Source organism: Neodiprion pinetum, chromosome 3 (assembly GCF_021155775.2).
Source record: "Neodiprion pinetum isolate iyNeoPine1 chromosome 3, iyNeoPine1.2, whole genome shotgun sequence".
Taxonomy (NCBI): Eukaryota; Metazoa; Arthropoda; class Insecta; order Hymenoptera; family Diprionidae; genus Neodiprion; species Neodiprion pinetum.
The window spans coordinates 21,177,493-21,198,250 of record NC_060234.1 but is presented as its reverse complement, the minus strand read 5'-3'; the positions used below and the strand labels follow the sequence as shown (position 1 = coordinate 21,198,250).

Below are 20,758 nucleotides of genomic sequence, written 5' to 3'. Positions count from 1 at the left end.
GGTTATGTTATGTTTACAAAGATTGAGCCTGTTTCGTGGCCTGCCGTCGGTGGCGCTGCGGTGTGATTCTTTATTGCCAACGTAACGGACTTGTCCAAGAAATTTTTCGTCTCAGAGTCTCTGAGCCCAAGTGTACTTGTGGATGCCGACTCGACTGACCGTTTTATAAGCAGTTTTCACGTAACTCATTTTCGTACGGCAGGTACTTTGCAGTGATGGTATATCCTGAAAATGTACCCGCAAGATAAACGGCAACAGGAATCGAATGTACGATGTAATTTTGATATTCATTTGTCCGTTGATTGAAATGAAAACAATTACGCTCGTATCGTACGTTGAGAACACTTGTAGAAAAATTTCCTGACGTGATAGGATACTTATGTATTCTCAATATATTTGTGAAAATTTGTACAGTTTTTACGGAACGTTTTTGGACTGTTCTTTTCTTTTTCCTAGAAGATATTGGAGCACCGTAAAAGAAATCATTTCATTACGAATGTGATGGAATATTTCTACAACGGTACGAATTTTTATTGACCCCTGAGGTAAATTATGTATGGCGTGATGTTTAGTATACACGCTTAAAAAAACGTGGATTTCTCGTTGTAATATTCCGAATGAGAATTCCCCTCAGAGTTGAGGTGTATGTTATACCTGATTTTACCGCCGTTCTGTGCACGTTTATACACTGCACGATTTGATACCTCTGTATACAATTTCGCTTTTTATACTGTAAATATACGCCTTATACATATAAAGTTGAAGTTTATCTCTAAAGCTTTGAGATCAGGGGTTCAAACAAGATTTCCGGTAAGTATGTGAAAACCCTGCTGCAGGCACCGAACGCTGCTCCTTATTTGTTTATTTATGTAGGCACACACCCGCTCGTAGGGGACATTCCTTGTCAATGCAGTCAGTCTCAGATCCCAACCGTCACTGATTTGGTTGGATCTTAAGTTTATGAATTATTTTAATTAAAAAATAAGAACACCTTTTCTTCCAGGGCTTGCGCAAAAGTTTTCACTGCGGATCGAGATTCATTTTTCTTATATTACGGCATTGAAAAGTTGCTCTCAAAAACTACAAACGTCTCATTAATGAATATAATTTTTGCTGGCACGAAAGATATAAATTAGAGAAGCGATTTAAGACACTTTTCTTTGATTGTGAGGTGAGTGGAAACGAAGAAGTTTTTCTAAGGTTTAGAATTTTGAGATATTGCAAAGTTGCAAACATATATTTTCATTCGTTAGAGTTACTTAAAGCTGGATCAACGAATTAGCATACAACTTGAGCTGTGCATACTATATTGCATGGAACGCCCTGTATATTTTCATACGCAAAATTAAAAGTAATTGCTTCACTGTGATCACACAGTGGTTTCGCGTTCTTCGGGAGCCATGTGCTCCGAGGGTAAGGGAATTGTGAGCAAATATCCTGTCCGTGAAAGAAAACATCATGCCAATCCTAAAGTGGATACCCAAAGCTGAATCATTCTCTGGATATCCGAGTGAAATGATTATATTTACATTATCGATTCGTTTGCGTTGGGTACACACGTATACATATAAAATTGATGCTTGCCAACAATGTGAATAACATAAAGCTCCCAGCGCAAGACTCGGAAACGGATGAAATTTGATGAAAGCCCGAAGAGAACAAAGGGAAAAGTAAAGAACTTCTTTTTAATACGAAGCAAAATTACGGACTTGAAAATTAGTTTGAACTTTGCTTTTTGCGGGTGGTTTTTGGATTAAAACATAAACCCTCTCCTTCACTTCGCATTAGATGAAGTTGAACGATTATACGGGAGTTTGAAAAGCATTTCACACTTCCAACTTTAAACCGTTGCGTCGAAAGTTTTCAATATTTTGTTAAATTTTTTCGTTATGTAGCACGAAATTTGGCAACATTTAATCAATTCGAATCGGTTAAAAAGTATACGTTTCGAAATTTTAAAAATCAACTAATAATCGTACGGTCTTTTAAAATCTAGAAGCACGTGGATTATTCAGTCAAGATTGGTGGGTTCAAACAAAAAAAAAAACAAATTCAAAATTGCCCTTCATTCGTATCAGAAAAATATTAGACCAATGCGTCCTTCAAACTCTTCGTTCTACAATTTTTTATTTTTTTTTTTGGTTCTTACTATTTTTACCAGATTCTCCGTTGACTGAATAATTTATATCGTCCCAATCTCCAGCGTATTTCGTTTCATGTTTTTCGATCAAATTTTAACATTCCGGAAGACAAAAATTGCGCAAAACCCTTCGACAAGCTTATCGCAATTGCGTTCAAACAAGTTTTCCGTCGGATGATGATAATTCCGTCATTGAAAGAAATTTATACAAAGACATCTATAAATTAGACATCAGTTTTTGTATACGGGCCGATCCACTAGCTTTCAGAGAGGATTTTACGGTTAAAGAAAATTGAAAATATACGCAATCATAATGCACAAAAACACTTGACAGGCGCGCATGCGCGATGGCGGGAAATTTGAAACGTGTGGATCGTCGAGAAAAATGATCCCATCTGTAATTCAGTCGATATACCATTTTTATTTCTCGACGATCACAGTTATCGCCGACATAAATATGCGCGCCAAGTGAAATGGTTAGCCGTGATCGTTGGAGAGACGCGCAGAGTCGAGATTCGTGGGCGACGAACGAAACGGAGGATTGACGTATGAAGTTTTCATTGACAGTTTCACCGTCGCGCATCCGGATATCCTTCCATCCGTCTCGCACACACTCGCACCCATACATACAAGCAAGCGGAATTTTCCCCCGTCTAAACACACCGCTGGAGGGTGCCTCGGGCCACCGGGCAAAGTTAAGGTGTCGAGACCTGCGCGGGTGCAAGCAAACCACGCTCTAGGATTCAGTCGAAGCCGACATTCGCCGCTCGACGTATCGCGATCCGATAGTTGCTCGCGTATTTCGCCGATATTGAGGAAAATTGAAAATTCTTGTGCGCCGCTAATCCTCACTAAATTTTCTTTATTTATTGCAGATTGGCCATTCCCTGGGCGAAAATTACAGCAACAATTGTTGCTCCCTCTGATGCGATAACGATAAGCTGGAACGATGACGGGATAATTGAAACACCGGAAGTGACAGGAAATTACGGTTAAACGGTTTAATTGGATCGCCGATGATTTACTATTTACAGTAATTAACTGGGCTGGCCAAATTGCGTTCGCTATGTTTATTTTCTACCGTGTCATTTCTGGTCGGCTGCGTGTTGCTTCTTCGTATACAAACCGAATCTGTTGATCGTGTGAATGTCGTGATATATGTTGATAACAAGTGTTGTTTGTGACTCTTCGTTCGTCTTCAAACTCGATCCCGCTGTTTCATTACCTGTGCAACAGACGACTACGGACTGTGGTTTATATACTTCGTCGTTACGCTGTATTAAGGGTGAGTAGAACACGTTTAATCTACTCTTTTGCTCACATTTGCACGACAGTTTCACATCTGCAGTAAAAAACTGCGGACTAGGTGTCTTGAGGTTTTTTTGGCACACGCTTTACAGCCGACAAAACAATTTCCCGATAAATTGGCTGGGAGCTGGTTGAACCGATAATGTTCTGAATTGTTTTGTCTATCTTGAATGACTGTATTTTATGCAGATACATCATTTTACAGCAATGAAATATCATGTTACCTTTTTTCTTCTTCGATATTTTATAATATTCTCCACCGGCGAGTAAATATTTGCCCGTTTAATTGCTCAGAGGAGAATTAGAGAGTCGATTTTAATGGACGCAACGATCAATCAGCCGGCTATACAATCATTACGAATATTCACTTGTTCCGGATATTGAAAGTAATTTGGTTCAACCCTCGTTTCGCAGGAGGGTGCTTAAGGATCGAAAGAAAGAGGTCAAGGTTTATTTCATTCCAAAGCATTTTCACTTACAGTTGTCTTACCGATATCAGCAAAAGAATGTCATTTCGGGCGAATTTTTCCGGTTATCCATGAATTCGTTTCACACGATAATCAGTCCGATTGATTACTTTTTCTCTTTCGTATTCGCATTTCTGTGCGGTAGTAATCATATTTCAAGTACCACGTGAATTTTGCTCCATGAAAATGTAGCACGAAAGAAAAAACAAGATCATGATCGTAACGGGGTGGGTTATATAAAGGTTACTTTTCAAAACTTGACAAAATTCTTTACTCTTTTGTAAATTTTTTTTTTTTTTTTTTGACACATACTCGAGTCACATTTCTACAACGATCAATAAATAAACAACGACTGTGCAAACTTCACTTACAAATTGGACAGAGTAATCAAAATTTCATCTTTCACCAAAAGTTTCAGACAAATATCACAACCAACAAAGCGTTTCACTGTTCATTGTATTCACATACATCCCGTCTCTTCGCTCGTCTATCTATGCAAATTTGGCACGACGTGTGCCAAATCAAATTCCTCCATTATTCACCCTCCGTACTGCAGTAGGCTAGAATGGTTGTTGGTTTACTTTTTCTTTTTTTCTTTTTTTCTTTTTTTTTTTGCCTCTCTTCTTCTTGCGGACGTGAAAACAGCTCCCGCAAGAATAGATACATATCAAGTTTTCAAAAGAACTGCATAATGCTACGACTAGATATACCATGTTGTTCAATTATGCATAAACTACGCGATAGAAAAGTCTAAACTTTTATGCTAACAATATGCAGGACTCGGTAAAATATAAGAATATGTTGAAAATAGACTTTTTTCAAGTAGCTTATTTCTTCTCAGGTGCAACAGGAAGAGATGAAAAGAAAAAATCTAAATTAAACAATTTTTAGTCGTTTGATAGCGTGCGATTAGTATTTTTTGCACTTCCTTTTTCGGGATGAAAAAAAACAAAAACATCGTACTATGAATCGAATTTTTCGTATATCATGAAAAGTTGATTTTTTCTCGAATAGATTCCTCTTGAACCACCTGCAGAATATTTTTTTCATCGGGCTATTTAGGCGCTCAAAAATCATCAAATAAGTGTTTAATTACTTTCGGCTCACGATTAGTAAAAAGAACACGTAATCTCTTCAATGATTGATATACGGCGAATTCATTTTCTTGAAAAGAAAAAGTTTGTAAAATTTGAAAAAATTTGTCTATTCCTGAGGTAAAAAAGTTCCCAGTGATGATAACCCGATTTGGAATTGAAAATTTAAATTCATGTTGAATAATTTTTTTCTCAAATTTTTGCATCTTGAATTATAATTACGTAAACTTTTTTTCACCAAGGACGGTATAACGTTGAAATTCTTAATTACAGTGTACATGAATTATGACATTTCACGTCCGAAAAAATGAAGAAGAAAATATAACTTATTGCTACTGGAAACCGGGGAGATTTATGAGAGGATTTTTTTCTCTTCAAGTGACTTGTTAGGCCGCGCCGGGCATTTTGAACTACAAAAGATGAAAAACAAAAATCTTGAACGTCAAGCAAGATCGGAGAACGAAAACGAAATAATGTTCAACCGCGAAGCTGTCAAAAATTATATTCGGTATATTGTAATTTCGTCAGACATCAACCCCATATATAATCGTTAAATAAATTTTATCCCATGAGAATTGCAACGCGCGTGGCAAACGAACAATCTGGATTCATGAATTGGTGGGAAATTGATATTTCGCTCGACGATTACCGTCCAAAGCTCCACGTGGTTCGCAACAGCTGGGAAATTTCAATTTAACCCTGATCTTAAGCCAGGCCGGTGGTCGATTGAAATGTCTAAAGGACCGGATCGGCTACGGCGGTAAATCCTTTCTCCATCCACGACCCAGAGCTTGTCGAAATGTGGAGCAAAGGGGGCGGTTTATGCCGGATATTCGATGTCCCGGCGAGCTGAGGGGAGCGTCGGGGCTCCTTAATGACTATTAAATCGTCTGCTCCTCTTATCGTACAGACTTTCGGCTCGTTAAGCGTGTGAAGAGCGGATACCGCCGGCAAACTGATGCGAAATTATACCGGCGAGGGGGAAAAATGAGATGAAATAACAGGGGTGGGTATCGGGATGGCGGGCTGGGCCTTCTTCTCCCCCTTTACGGCCCAAACTCACCCTGTTCTTTTCGATTTTTTTCTTTTTCTTCGATCTTCGAGCAGCTCAGATTCAGGTGGCATCGCACCTCGCAGATTTCCTTTATTATTCGACCAAACACAGCCGTGCGTAACACTTTTTTACACCTACGATATGCAGGTATCATATATTTAGAATCGCGTTTTCAAAAATCGTGAAGAGAACTCCAAATGTATAGTCGAAGCTTCTTCATAGGCGAAGTTGCCTCGTAGTTTTGAATTGAACCCTTTTTATTTGGGTGAAGGATAGAGGTTGAGGTTTTCTTGAATAAAAAAACTCTCGCGTTTGAGCCATCGAATTATGAATGTTTATTGGCTCTTGTGGGAAAAGCCTTGCGGCATAAAAACCCACGAAGTATGAACGTGTATTTTGTAAACGTATAAAAGTATGTGTCGATTGTGTATATGAATGTGTATATGCCGATTACAGCCCGTTTGGCTCGCGCCACCGCGATCTCGAGTTCGTTTCGTATTGTGATTTTTGTTTTATTCGATTCGATCGAATTTCGTATGATTTGCGTGTATGGGCACTCGGTCCCGTGTAGAATGAGAGACACTCGGGCCGTACTCATCTACCTTACTCCGTAGAGCGAACGTGTATGAATGATTGGTGTTGGTAGTACACCAAGAGCGCTCGGGCTCGTTGTATGATGGAAGGGTGCAAGACCCTTGGTATGCGTGTATGGGCACTCGGTCCCGTGTAGAATGAGAGACACTCGGGCCGTACTCATCTACCTTACTCCGAGGAGCGAACGATACGAGAGGATATTTGGGCCTCTCGTCTTTTGGTTGTGTTACGAGAGAACGCACGGCGTCACTCACGATCGTCACTAGACGGACGACTTAACTCGACTGTTTTAAAAAAATGCGTGATGCGCGCTCGCCTCCTCATCTACGCGAGATTTGGCATCCCTGCGGAGACGAATCGTTCGAGCGCGGCTCGCACTCGAGATTGCAATGACACGGGCACAAAACGACGCTCAGGCACTGAACACCCTCCCCCCGTTGGGAGTGCTAACGAACAAAATTATGCAAATAGTAGTACATGTCATTAACCTTATTATAACTGATCCTTTTACAGCGATTACCTTAAGTCTAAAGTTGATATTTTATGCATAGAGTAAATAATTAATTGGAATATGACCTTGATGAAATATCCTTGGCTTACATCTACATAGTATATTGACTGAATATTGCGTAAGTATGAATCGAAAACTCGAATTTTGAAAAATTAGAAAGAATCAATTGTAAATTTCAACTGAGAAGAGTTCGAAAATTATCGTTTTCGTTGAATTCTCCCGATAATCTCAAGCGCTTATGGGCAAAGCGCAAATCGATCTCGTGTTGCGTTTGTAGAGTCCTCGAGTCGTTTTTACGGTGACCACCCTGACTACGCCATCGTCTCCAGGATGTAGTTCCACCACTCGACCCAGTCGCCACTGCATACATGGTTGGTTCTTGTCAATCAATAGGACTACCGTGTCCAGCGCGATATTTTTGGTCGGATTTATCCATTTCTGTCTCTTTTGTAACTCGCTCAAATATTCGAGTTGCCACCGGCGCCAGAATTCTTGTCGTGTCTTAGTGATTAGTTGCCACGAGGATATTCGGTTGTCTGGAACAAGCGAAAGATCATTTTCCGGCAGCATTGTGAGCGGTCTTCCAACAAGAAAGTGCGCGGGGGTTAAAGCAATTGGATCGTTTGGATCTGTGGAAATAGGGCACAATGGGCGCGAATTGAGAATGCCCTCAATCTCGATTGCTAGAGTAGTCAATTCTTCGTACGTAAACAAAAAATCGCACATGACGCGTTTAAGATGGTGTTTACACGACTTTACAGCCGCCTCCCATATACCCCCGAAATGAGGTGAGAGGGGCGGATTGAAATGCCACTCAATTTTTCTGGTCGACGTAAATTCGTACAGTTGAGAACGGAAGTCTTCGGACTCTCTGACAGCGTAAAATTCACGAAGTTGACTGTTCGCGCCGACGAAATTCGTCCCATTGTCCGAATAGATATGGCCCGGAATGCCCCGACGACTGACGAATCGTCGTAAAGCCGCTATGAACGCGTCTGTTGACAGATCGCTTGCGATCTCGATATGAATAGCTTTAGTCGACATGCAAATAAATACGCAGCCGTAGACTTTAATGCTGCTCCGATTCCGATGTTTCTTTTCTTTTGCGAGTATCGGACCGAAATAATCTACTCCCGTGTGGTAGAACGGCGGTGCATTGTCTACTCTAGATTTTGGCAAATCGGCCATCTTGTACGTCTCTGGTTTAGCCCGAAACCGGATGCATCGCACGCAACGTCGCACGACTTTACGTATTTGATTTCTGCCGTCTAGTATCCAGAATCTTTGCCGGATACTATATAATGTCGATTGGATCCCAGTGTGAAAGAATTTTTCGTGCGTGTGACGAATCAAAAGGTCGGTTACGTGATGTCGCGACGGAAGAAGGATCGGATTTCTTTGATCGAGCGAGATATCGGCCTTATTTATACGACCACCGACGCGAATCAAGCCTCTCTCGTCGACTCGCGGATTCAGAGATCCGAGTTTTGCGCATTTCACCCTTTCTTCGGATAAAAGACGATCGATTTCGTCTTGAAAGTGCGCTTGTTGGATTAATCGAATAACGCGATACTCTGCCTCCTCAATTTCCTTGATTGTTAAAGCGCCCTTGACATTATTGTTGGGTGAGAAACGTAAGCAGTACGCGACGACACGAATCAATCGTGTGTATGACGAGAAATTTTTGAAAATTTCTTCCGATTGCGATTGCGAGAACATGCACAATGATTTTTTAATCCCCGGTAAATCCTTCTGAGGCGTTACCGCGACTTGCGGCCAAACGGATTCGGGCTGAGTTAGCCACGCAGGCCCCCGAAGCCACGAGTCGTTATTTAAAAATTCCCGTGGAAATTGACCTCGCGATAACGCGTCTGCCGGATTCTGATCAGTCCGGATGTGCCGCCACTCCGCGTCTTTACTGACTTCCTGTATCTCTGCGATGCGATGTGCCTCAAACACCTTTAGGACGCTCGGATGTTTGTTTAGCCATTGTAAAACTATTGTCGAGTCTGACCAGAAAATTGTCTTGTCCACGCGAAAGCTCGTTACCTCGAGGACTTCGCGATATAAGCGAGCAAGTGTCAAAGCGCCGCAGAGTTCGAGTCGAGGGATGGTTTGATCTTTTAGCGGAGCCACCCGTCCCTTTGAACAGAAAAGTCTTACGCGAATTTCGCCGTCCTGCTCGCAAGAGCGCACGTATATACAAGCTCCGTAACCCGTCTGACTCGCGTCGCAAAATCCGTGAATCTGGATATCGATTGGGTTATTTGTCGAAACGTATCGGTCAATCTTTAAATTGTTGATTAATGACAGTTGTTCCGCGAACGATCGCCATGCGGAATCTAACGCGCTGGGTACGGACTCGTCCCATGTAGTTTTTGCTTTCCAGCATCGTTGCATAATCACTTTCGAGGTGAGAATCACCGGACCGAGTAAACCGAGGGGGTCGAAAATTTTCGCGATTTCTGATAAGATATATCGTTTTGTGACCTTCTCGGAGGGCTCGATACGTTTCACCGTATAAAGGAAGTCGTCATTCCGCGCGTTCCATGATATACCGAGTGTTTTGTGCACAGGATTTTCGTCTGTCAGAAAATCGATATCTGCGGTTTTTTTGCTCAAATTATTTAGGGCCTGCGGGTGATTTGACGCCCATTGTCGAATGTCGAATCCGCCACGCTTCAATATTTCGATCACTTCGTCCCGAATTTGTACGATTTCCTCAAAGGTGTTTGCCCCTGATAACAAATCGTCGACGTATAAGTCGCGCGTTAAAACCTCGGCCCCCTTAGGATAATCCGCGCTCTCATCGCTTGCAAGTTTTTGTACGGTTCGTATCGCAAGAAACGGAGCCGACGACACGCCGAACGTTACGGTGTTTAGTTCGAATACGCGAATTCTTTCCTGTTGGAGCCAGAAAACTCGTTGGTACCGACGATCGCTGGGGGCGATCCAAATTTGTCGGTACATTTTCGCGATGTCCGCGGTAATCACAAATTTATAACTGCGAAATCGTAAAAGATGCTCGATTAGTTTCAATTGAATAGTCGGGCCGACCATCAGCGTATCGTTAAGCGACACTCCCATGCTTGTTTTGGCGGACGCATCGAAGACAACTCGGGTCTTCGTCGTAGCGCTTGTCGCCTTTATGACCGCGTGGTGTGGGAGATAATAACCGGGTAGCGATTCGTCGACAACGAGTGACATATGGCCTAGTTCTATGTACTCATTCATAACGCGATGATATTCCGCTTTAAGGACCGGGTCCGCGTTAAGCCTTTTTTGCAAGCCAGCAAATCGTCGCAAAGCCATAGATCGCGAATCACCGAGGTCTCGATCGGCGCTGCGGAACGGCAGACGAACGACGTACCGTCCCGACGGTTCGCGAGTGACGTTTCGAATGAAATGAGTTTCGCAGCTTGTATTTTCTGATAATTTTCTTTGACCAGCGTTTGCATCATCGAGCAACCAGAATTTTTCGATTGTTTCCTTTAATTCGGTTAGTTGGCACGACGTTCGTTTCCCGACCGTCGTGTTTGATTTTCCGCCGGCAACGGCCCAGCCGAGCTGAGTTTTCTGTAAGACGAGATCGCAGCCGTCGCGGGACAAATCGCATTGTCCGATCGATAATAATGACAACGTTGTCCCTGACCCGATGAGGATGTCGATCCTTCCAGGCAAATGGAATTGCGGATCGGCCAATTTTACATTCCGCGGTAAGTCGATTGATTCGCGAGGAAAGATTTCGTTCGGTACGTTATCAGCTATTTTCGGTATGACCAGAAACGTGAGAGTTTTGTTGAAATTATCGTGTATCGAATAAAATGTACATTCGACCGCGCCTTTAGAAATTGTATTTGCGTCGTCGATCATTCCTACCGCGATCGTGCACGCGCGTATCGGTAGTTTCAATTCTCTCACAAGATCCTCCGTGATAAAATGCGCTGTCGCACAAGTGTCTAACAAAGCGCGACGTTTTAGGTATTGACCGCGTGAGTCTTTGACGCGTATTTGAGCGCTCAGCATTAACTGCGACTGTAACGCCCTTGACGTGAAGCTGTATGTAATCATTTTGCTACATGTTAAATTTACCTTTGTTGTCGACTTAGGTGTATCCGATGGTATCGTTTCTTGGGTCGCATGGGTGGATGCAGCAGGAGATTCGTTGTGCAAAAGAGTGTGGTGAAACCTGGAGCAGTTTTTGCAATGCGTCGAAGTGCATTTGCCGCGGTGCGAGCGCAGGCAATTTTTGCAGAGCGATGAACTCTTGACGAAATTCCACCGTTGATGAACCGTCATTTTTTGAAATTCGCGACACTGGTATATGGGATGACTCTCCCGTTTGCACACTACGCACTTTGCTGACGTGCCTATCGCTAACGTACGCGCGCCATTTTCTCCGCGTCGTGTCTTGATTCCGCTTTGATCTTTATAATTCGGAAGCGGTCGTTTGTAATTGGTCTCTGTTTTGGAACGCGATACATCTTGTTCGAGCGTATATAAACGAAACGCGGTCTCGGAGACGAATTTGTAAATTTGCTCGAGCGTTGGCGAGGTGTCGAGATTGAGCGTCTCTTCCCACTTCACCCGAATATTGTTGGGTAACGCGCGCTCGATTATCCGGACTAACAAGTGTTCATCTGGTATCACGTCCAATGACGCGAGCATGTTCACGTGTTGGCGCATGTCGTCAACGAGTCGCGCTAAATCTTTATGTGTCGCCTTTTTTACCGCGGGCAACTCGAGGATCGCGTCGAGATGTTTTACTATCAAAATTCGAGTCTTGTCATACGAATCTAGAAGTAACTTCCATGCCGTCCCGTAATTTTCTTCGCTCACGTTGTAAATGAGAATTTTATTTAACGCGTCACCCTCTAGGCAATTTTTTAGATACAAGAATTTTTGTAATTTCGTTATGTCTTCGCGAGAGTCGATCATTGTCAAAAATGTATTTTTAAACGATAGCCACTTTTCGATGTTGCCGTCGAACCTTGGGAGGTCGGCGACCGGCAATTTAAGTCGACGCGTGCCGTCGATCGGCAGCGACGTCACGTTTGCTACACCGGGATGTTGTGGTGCTGTCGATGATAAATCTGTCTCGATTTTAGTTATGATCGCGTAGAATCGATCTTGCAACTCGTCGAAGTCATCGACGTTGTCACCGTCTCCGTCGGTTAATAATGCGAGTTCATCGTGTAATTCCTCGTATGTTCGAAATTGTTCTTTTACACGATCCGCCCGCATTTTTATGTTCGCGGGTTCAAAATCCGCGTCCTCCGTGAGTCGCTTAAGTTTGGTAATGTTCGCCTTTAAAGTCGCACGCTTTTGATTAATAAACTTTACGCGGGCAGCCATTTTACTGAGCTTGTGCGTACAAATATTTGAGATCTTCGAGAAAAAACAGGATACGACGTCTATGCGTTCGATGTCGAAGCTGGACTGATTTTCAAGGGTCGGCTCTAAGCCTCTCCCCGTGCAGCGCGTATCTTTTCGAAAACGCGCGCGAACTCGTCCGTCTTTCACCGTATAAGATCAAGAGAGCGAGCGCGGCCCGCGTCAAGTGTAAACAAACCTCCCCGTGCGACGGTTATCTTTCAACGCCTAGATATCGAGACTCTCATAACAGAAAACGAGACCTATGTTTTATACACGTGATCGTCGGATATATGCATGCTACGTTCTTCACACAAAGCGTGCGTTGGACCGAAATGTGTTTTCGACTACGTCGAACGTTATGAACTATAGAAAGACGTATAACGCCAGAGAAAGTGTATAATACGATATTAAGAATCTTGTACCGTTTGTGTACTTATCTTTTTGTAGATGATGATCGTTTTCCATCGATGGCGAACTGGGGGGTGACGTGTTTGGAGACGATGGCTGGCTAGTCGAAGAGTGGCACGATTTATTGAATACGATGCACGTTTGCACCTTTTTCTTCTTGTCCTCTATGCGGGCGTGTGTTCGTATCCCGATTCTGACACCAAATTTGTATAGTCGAAGCTTCTTCATAGGCGAAGTTGCCTCGTAGTTTTGAATTGAACCCTTTTTATTTGGGTGAAGGATAGAGGTTGAGGTTTTCTTGAATAAAAAAACTCTCGCGTTTGAGCCATCGAATTATGAATGTTTATTGGCTCTTGTGGGAAAAGCCTTGCGGCATAAAAACCCACGAAGTATGAACGTGTATTTTGTAAACGTATAAAAGTATGTGTCGATTGTGTATATGAATGTGTATATGCCGATTACAGCCCGTTTGGCTCGCGCCACCGCGATCTCGAGTTCGTTTCGTATTGTGATTTTTGTTTTATTCGATTCGATCGAATTTCGTATGATTTGCGTGTATGGGCACTCGGTCCCGTGTAGAATGAGAGACACTCGGGCCGTACTCATCTACCTTACTCCGTAGAGCGAACGTGTATGAATGATTGGTGTTGGTAGTACACCAAGAGCGCTCGGGCTCGTTGTATGATGGAAGGGTGCAAGACCCTTGGTATGCGTGTATGGGCACTCGGTCCCGTGTAGAATGAGAGACACTCGGGCCGTACTCATCTACCTTACTCCGAGGAGCGAACGATACGAGAGGATATTTGGGCCTCTCGTCTTTTGGTTGTGTTACGAGAGAACGCACGGCGTCACTCACGATCGTCACTAGACGGACGACTTAACTCGACTGTTTTAAAAAAATGCGTGATGCGCGCTCGCCTCCTCATCTACGCGAGATTTGGCATCCCTGCGGAGACGAATCGTTCGAGCGCGGCTCGCACTCGAGATTGCAATGACACGGGCACAAAACGACGCTCAGGCACTGAACACCAAAGATTCCGATTTTATTTTCATCGGCTATCGGCAGCAGATGAACGTACAAATCAGTAATTGGAGTGTCTCACTCGATCCTCCGAACCGCTTGTACGAGAATATTTCCTCCCCCCTTTTTTATTCCTCAAGAGATTCGCCGGTGAATGCCGAGGTGAAGGCGGCTGAGAAGTTCGGTAAATAAATACTGGAAGCTCCGCGTTCTCCGAGTTGGAACGAGTGGAAATCAGTTCTTTCAAGAGTTCCACTCCTCGTGTATTGTGCGATGTAACGTTTTTATCGGCCGGTATGCGTAATATATATGCGATTCATGTTGGAGATTATTTGTTAGTGTACGTTGCGATTTTCCGACCCTCTCCGAACACGGTCAGAGAATTATTTCCTGACCCGTACCCGTCCGAATTCTCAAACCACGGTTTCAACAAGCTGTCGTAGTAAGAGGAAGCGAGAAAAAAAAAACAATATATGGATCTGATGAATTCTGAGTCGATTGAGTCAATTTTCATTAGCTCACTTCAGACTGAAATTCATACTTGTCGGTATAAATATTGTTACGTAAAAGGGCGAAATAAATAATCAGGAGAATTCGAAAAGACTGGGGCGGTTTATCTTAGGACAAAAGTACAAGGAGACGCGTGACGTTTTAAAGTCCGTTTCAGGAATCCCGCAAGCTGCTCGTTGATTCCAAAAGTCGTTCGTTGTCATTTTGATTAATCAAATAAATACATGCATCTTCGAAGGGGGAAACCGTAACAATATATAACGTCTGTCACGTAGACTCGAGAATGATACTTACCAATTTTGAGACGAATGGAGGAGTCTTAATTAATTCCTCAAGATTGGACCAACAATATCCAAGATGTATTAGGATAATCTGAGTATTCGCTTCTTATCGAGCACGCTTTGTTCTTCTCTTGTTCCCGTCTCCTTTTCTCCTTTTTGTGATTTCCACATCACCTCTTTACTCACGGCGATCGTTCCTTCGCGGGGTGTAAGATAGATTCGTCTTGGGTAAGGATGACGGTAGTTAGTGGTTCCCCCGAATGTGCTGGTGACGTAAAAAGATAGGGCGAACGAAAGGGTTTCCCTAACAGAGGGGTCGAGGAGGAAGGAGAAGGAGAAGGAAGGAGAAGGAAGCAAGGGTGAAGTAGCGGCGTCACTCGACTGGTTCTGATCTCCAACGGCGGCAGTTGTGTCGGGTTGGGGTTGAGTGTTAGCAAATTGTTTACCTGGCAACAATGGGCCAGATGATCCCGGGAGCTGCGCTGCCTGAGGATCCGAGAAAGCGGAATGGAGAGAAAAATAGAGCAAGCTGCGCGGAGTGAATGAGGAATAGAGAGCGAGAGAGAGAGAGAGGAGGAGGAGGAGGAGGAGGAGGAGAGACTCCCGTTGACAAGGGATGAGGGAGCCGCAGATATAGAGAAAGCGGGAGGACAATGCGTCACTCTTCTCCTTCCATCCCGCGGGAAGAGAAGGCGTCCACCAGATCCTTCACCGACTGATATAAAAACAGGCTCTCTCTCTCTCTCTCTCTCTCTCTCTCTCTCAGGCAAGGCCGAGGGTGTATATACTTATACATATATATGTATATATATATGTATATATAAGGAGACACCAGCAGCTATCACCCGTATCCGTATCTTCCTCCGTCTTACGTCGTTGCGCGCAAACAATTCACTGCATGCAGCGTCGTGTGTTTACTCCTTGACACTTAGATCTGTGGCTAACGAACCGCGGCTTAATTATCCGATGGTTTCACGGACGCGGATATCGCGTCGGGCTGTTACGACGGCGGAACGTTAAGGCTTCATCGGTGCAGCCAGCTTTGGTTTGAAAGAAAAATTGAATCTAATCACCTGCAAAAAGACGTCGAAAATTGTGGTGTTGAACGATGTACGATAATGGTGTTGGACAGTGTTGAATTGGCGGTAAATTGTAGTACGTTGAAGTTCACGTCGCAATTTGATTAGAATGCAAGTTTTTGAAATGTCATTTCTGGAATACCTGGAATTTCAATCGATCAAGCTCGATGGAGAATACTAATAACTGAAAGATCCAAATAGTAAACTTGTATATTCGTTCATAACTAGGACTCGGAACAAGTGAAAAGGTTGAGGTTTCAATGAAAAATGTATTTTTTTTTAAAGATTTTTTATGACTGAGGTGATTTTAACTCCAAATAAAGAATGGCAATGGAGAGTAGGAAATAGTCACGTTTTTTACGTTTCTTTTGCACATTTTGGAAGATTGTATCTAAGTTTAAATTGTAAATTGTCTTTCAATTTTGCAAATTTCGAAAATCACAAGAGTCATTCCCAGTTTCAAACTATCGAATAACGAAGTCGCCGTGTCAAATCCTGATCTAACAACGCAACTCGAGCGCGCGTAACTTTTGTATTTTAAAATATCTGATAAAAAAATAAACAGTTACATGTCGTCCGTACATTTCGATGATAAAATATAAAAATTTTCTCCTCGACGGCCGAATTTTATGCTAGTTTTAAATAATTTTTTTGAGAGACTTGAATTATTTCAACATGAAAACGATCTCGGACAAATTCTCGCGAGCGCGTGCAAACTTGTTCTATTTTATGCCCAGTCACTGAAATCCGTGTGTCGTTGGTGCGAAGGTAGAATCGTGTCGTACAAAAATTGTGTTCGCTGGGTAAAAACCGGCGTACAAACGAGGCTTTGATTACCGCCGGAGGCGCACAGACCGCGTCGTTTCACGTGGCTTATAGCTATGCGCGTTTGCACGCGAACTTCGTTGCCGACACCCTGTCTTCTTGGGGGGGTTGAAACCCCCGGTATTCGCCTGACTCCGAGCATTCCGCCGCGACAACTCATTCGTGTCAACGTGATATAATTCACTCGATATATGCATTCGCTGGCAGAACGCAAAGCCGCGGTTGATCGCCTGTCGTACCTTATACGGGTGTAAGCAGGAAACCCCCGTTGAGTTAAGCAATATCGTTTGCGAATTTATCGAGATGTCTGTGGGAGGAATGTTATTATTGTCGCGGAGAGGAACGCTCGCCGATAACACTGAGCGAAATTTCATTTATTATCGTGGAAAATTATATGCAGCCAGCCTAAGTGCCGTTTTAAATTACGCGGGTCAACACGCGATCTTATGTGGTGATCGACGGATCGCGCGTCGACCGCGTATCGATTTATCGATGTGCGATTCTGATGTAAGCAAAATTCATAAAAAATTATTAGATCGGGTTAGGATGAAAATCCCGAAAGACGGGAAGGTCGACGACTGGTCGAAAACCCGGAATATTCGAGATACGAATTTTAAAACAACGAACGATCACGCGATAGAATAAATGTTTACGTGAAAGTTCATTTAACCGAACGCTCTCTTGTCCGAAAAAGTATTGTCAGAACAGTCGGCATTCCGAATGACCAAAGCACGGAACGTGGAGATACGGAAAAATGAAAGCTCCGAAATTGAAAATCGAGATCGGCTAATACTTCGAACAGCCGCAAAACCGAAAATGTTAGTTGTCGACGATCAAAAATTCAGAAGGTGCAAAATTACGATCCGCAAAATGTAAAAGCGCCAGAAATTCGAAAGGCTGCGGTACGGTTGTCATAGTTATGGAGACTTGTGCCAGATGACAGAAGGCACTGACCGTTGGATATCTACGTGTGGCGTTGCAGAGAATAAATGTGTTTCTGACGTCATTTAACCTTTCGGCATTCTGGCCATTCTGTCGTTAGCGAGCTTCGGGATTTTGACCTTTCGAGTCTTGGTCAGTCGTTACTGATAAAATCCGATTCGTAGATTTTCGACAAAGGACGAGTCTAACATTTGAAAACTCGACTCTTTGACTGTTCGGTGTTTTCGTAATTCAATATTTTGCCCCTCGAATCTTGGCCATTCTAAAAAAAAAAAAAAAAAATAATGACAGTGCAAAATTATTTATACATTTTTGCGTTCTCAGTTTGTATTCTTCTACGAGTCGTCCTTTCGTATTTATGGTGTTTCTACGTTTGTAACTGTCAATGATTTGACTTTCGGGATTTCATCGCGTCGACGCGTTTTGGTCTTTCCCATTTTTGTACCCCACCCGTCTGATCCAATATGATTACGAGTTAATGACAAAATGATATGCGGTACAAAATTATCAATGAATGACAAGTCCCTGGTTTAATTTCTATCTTCTCCAAAATCGTTCATTTAATTTATTTATATATAACGCAACACGTTACAATAACGGTTTAAATATTTTACAAGCTACTGTTCAGTTTGATTTCAGTTATTGTCGATACATTTTCTGGCCATCGTAACGTCGAATCTGTCTAATTAGTTCGTTACATTTTTTTTTTTTTTTGGCTAAATGGGGCTTCAAAATCATTTTATTGTTGCACCAAAATCAAACCGAAGCAAGAAATTGTAACGTGTATAGGTACTAGACATTTTTTGATCGCAGCTATACAAAATTCGATTTAATTTCGTACCCAGTACTTTGTTTTACCGTTACGTTTAAAAAACAAATATTTAAGGACTATACTAATCACTGCGAGAAATTTTTCCCGGTTCAGAGGTATTTGCAACGGATTTGATATGCATATACGTCGGAATGTACGGAAAAACTTGCCCGATGAAAGCCGCCCCTGTCAACTTTCGAACGCGTTTCCAAAACAATCGAATATTCATTTTATGCCACTACCTGTACGAGAAGCATGAAGAGTTTTCTAATTTTATTCACGTATGTAATGTTGATGACAAAGAGAAGTTCTAAAATGGAGAAAACCAATTTCAACAAGTAATTTGACACACTTGCGAGCCATATTAAGAAGTCCCATGATTCGGAGTTTCATTGAATAGGCATTTGTCAGCGAGAAAGTAAAATTGAAATCTCTCTCTCTCGATATTTCGTGAAAAATTGTATAATTTCCTGGGGAAAAAAGAGGAATAAAGAAGCTCTTCTAATTCAACCAAACTGAAAAAGGCTTGTTTGAATCGAAATAAATAAGTTTTTGCGGCTGGCATAAAAACGAGATTCAGTTTCTCAAATTTCACTTATTCTCAATCTTTCCATGCCTTGATTGAAAGTTATTATTATTACTTTTTTTTATACGATAATAACGTAAAAATCGTAAAATTATGCCAGCAGTATACACTGAGAAAAAATTTCCTTTGTACAGTAACTAGAAAAATTCAGTGATACTTTTTTGGTAATTGCAATGCGAAATCAGTTTGCTTGGTTTACTCTACTTTTTTAGCTAAACAAGGCTTTAACGTCAATTTATCGTTGCACAAGCGTTAAATTTTCGCAACAGTTGCAAGAAAATACAGCAACAGTGATCGTAATGAGAAAGAATAGTAACGGATACCAGACTTTCCGGTAACAGCTGGAAAACTAATTTTCATTCTCTACCTAGAACTATATTTTTCGATTGTGGTAAAAAATGAAAATAGTTAAGAACCGAGCGGTAACCGGATCTAAAAATTTCTCTCAGTGAATTCGCAGTAGAGTTTACAGCAATTGTGGTGAAATCTACACCCTTATTACCGAGTTTTACATTTTGGTTAAATCCAATCGCCGTACATCCTACGAAAACTATTTTTGCCACAATACTTACTGCACATTTGTAAAATCTACACTTAATTTTCTTGTTTTTTCCTCCCCAACACGAAATTGTTCTCCACATCTCTATACTTATCTTCGCTCCTTTGTTGTTCTCCATCTGAATACAATTGCTGCAGAATAATATTATCGATTTATTTATCTACGATCCGACGACGTATCGGAAAAATTTTTCTCTTCCTTAAATAGCTGTGAATTTTCTTCGAACTTGTAGGTACAGCTCGTTTTGTATGTATGCGTGTACGACAAGGACGAAAGTCGGAACCATGCCCGAAGTAGAATAAAGAATAAAGTTCGTAAGCCGTAATGCTATAATTTTAAAAGATGAATAAAAAATTCAGGAACCCATACATCGTTCGTTTGATGTCTTTATTAGGCCGGAAACCCGGGAATCAGTAAAGTCGTTATTCACGATAGTCACCCACATAAAAGTCACTCCACTGTAGGTATATGAACAGTTTTTACTCTTTTTCCTCCTCATCATCTTCTTCTTCTTCTTCTTCTTTTTCTTCTCCTACTTCGTCTCTCCCTCTTTTTGCTTTCCTTATATCATCAACCCCTCCGAAACTTTTTACACCCCCGATATTCTTAGCAGCGCGTGGAATGCGTGGGGGTTTGCACGTATGTAATATGTATGCGAGTGTGAATCTACTGCGTCGTTTCTTCTCCTCCAGACGTAAGCAGCCGTTTACTTTTCTCGTTTGCCGGTTGTGTTTATTAAGCAATAATTTATTTTTGATTCCTTTCATTTATGTTTCACCGTCGTTTCTTGCTGAAATCTCTCCCGAAACGCAGTTTAAGTAGATTTATTCCATTTTTAGAATTCCTTGAATGCCGGCATGAGGCTAATTGCATAATTATTTACTCTCGTCTAATATACTTTCAAAAAATATCATCATCACTCACGGTAGATCTTAACATTTCTTCTTTTCGTTTCAAAAGAATTTGCAAATTCAAAGGAAAAACACATTACACTGAAAATGGTTTTAATGTCTCATTTACAATGTTCTTTTGTAGAATAAAAAAGTCTACGAGTAAAAAATCTGTACCAATTTAAATAATTATAAAATTAATTTTGTATCAGACGTTTCTTGCCATAGCAATAAAAACAAAATAAAAAATGATAAATTTCACCGAAGCGTCTCTCTCAAGGTCTTGATGAAAATTTTGAAAT

General features: G+C 41.9%; 2 protein-coding genes across 2 annotated transcripts in view; one reads left to right on the top strand and one right to left on the bottom strand.

The window, feature by feature from the left end:
- The first annotated feature begins 2,904 nt into the window (after positions 1–2,904).
- Positions 2,905–20,758, top strand: part of LOC124214239 (protein amalgam) — a 224,261-nt gene continuing 206,407 nt past the window's right edge. The window contains exon 1 of the mRNA XM_046616446.2: positions 2,905–3,425. The gene's annotated coding sequence lies outside the window, so the exon portion shown is untranslated. The remainder of the gene's footprint in view (positions 3,426–20,758) is intronic.
- LOC124214238 (uncharacterized) lies at positions 7,569–13,958 on the bottom strand. The gene is made up of 2 exons (XM_046616443.2): positions 11,261–13,958; positions 7,569–7,704 (listed from the first exon to the last, which is right to left on the bottom strand). The coding sequence occupies exons 1-2, from the start codon at positions 12,521–12,523 to the stop codon at positions 7,678–7,680; spliced, it is 1,290 nt and encodes a 429-aa protein (XP_046472399.1). The 5' UTR covers positions 12,524–13,958; the 3' UTR covers positions 7,569–7,677.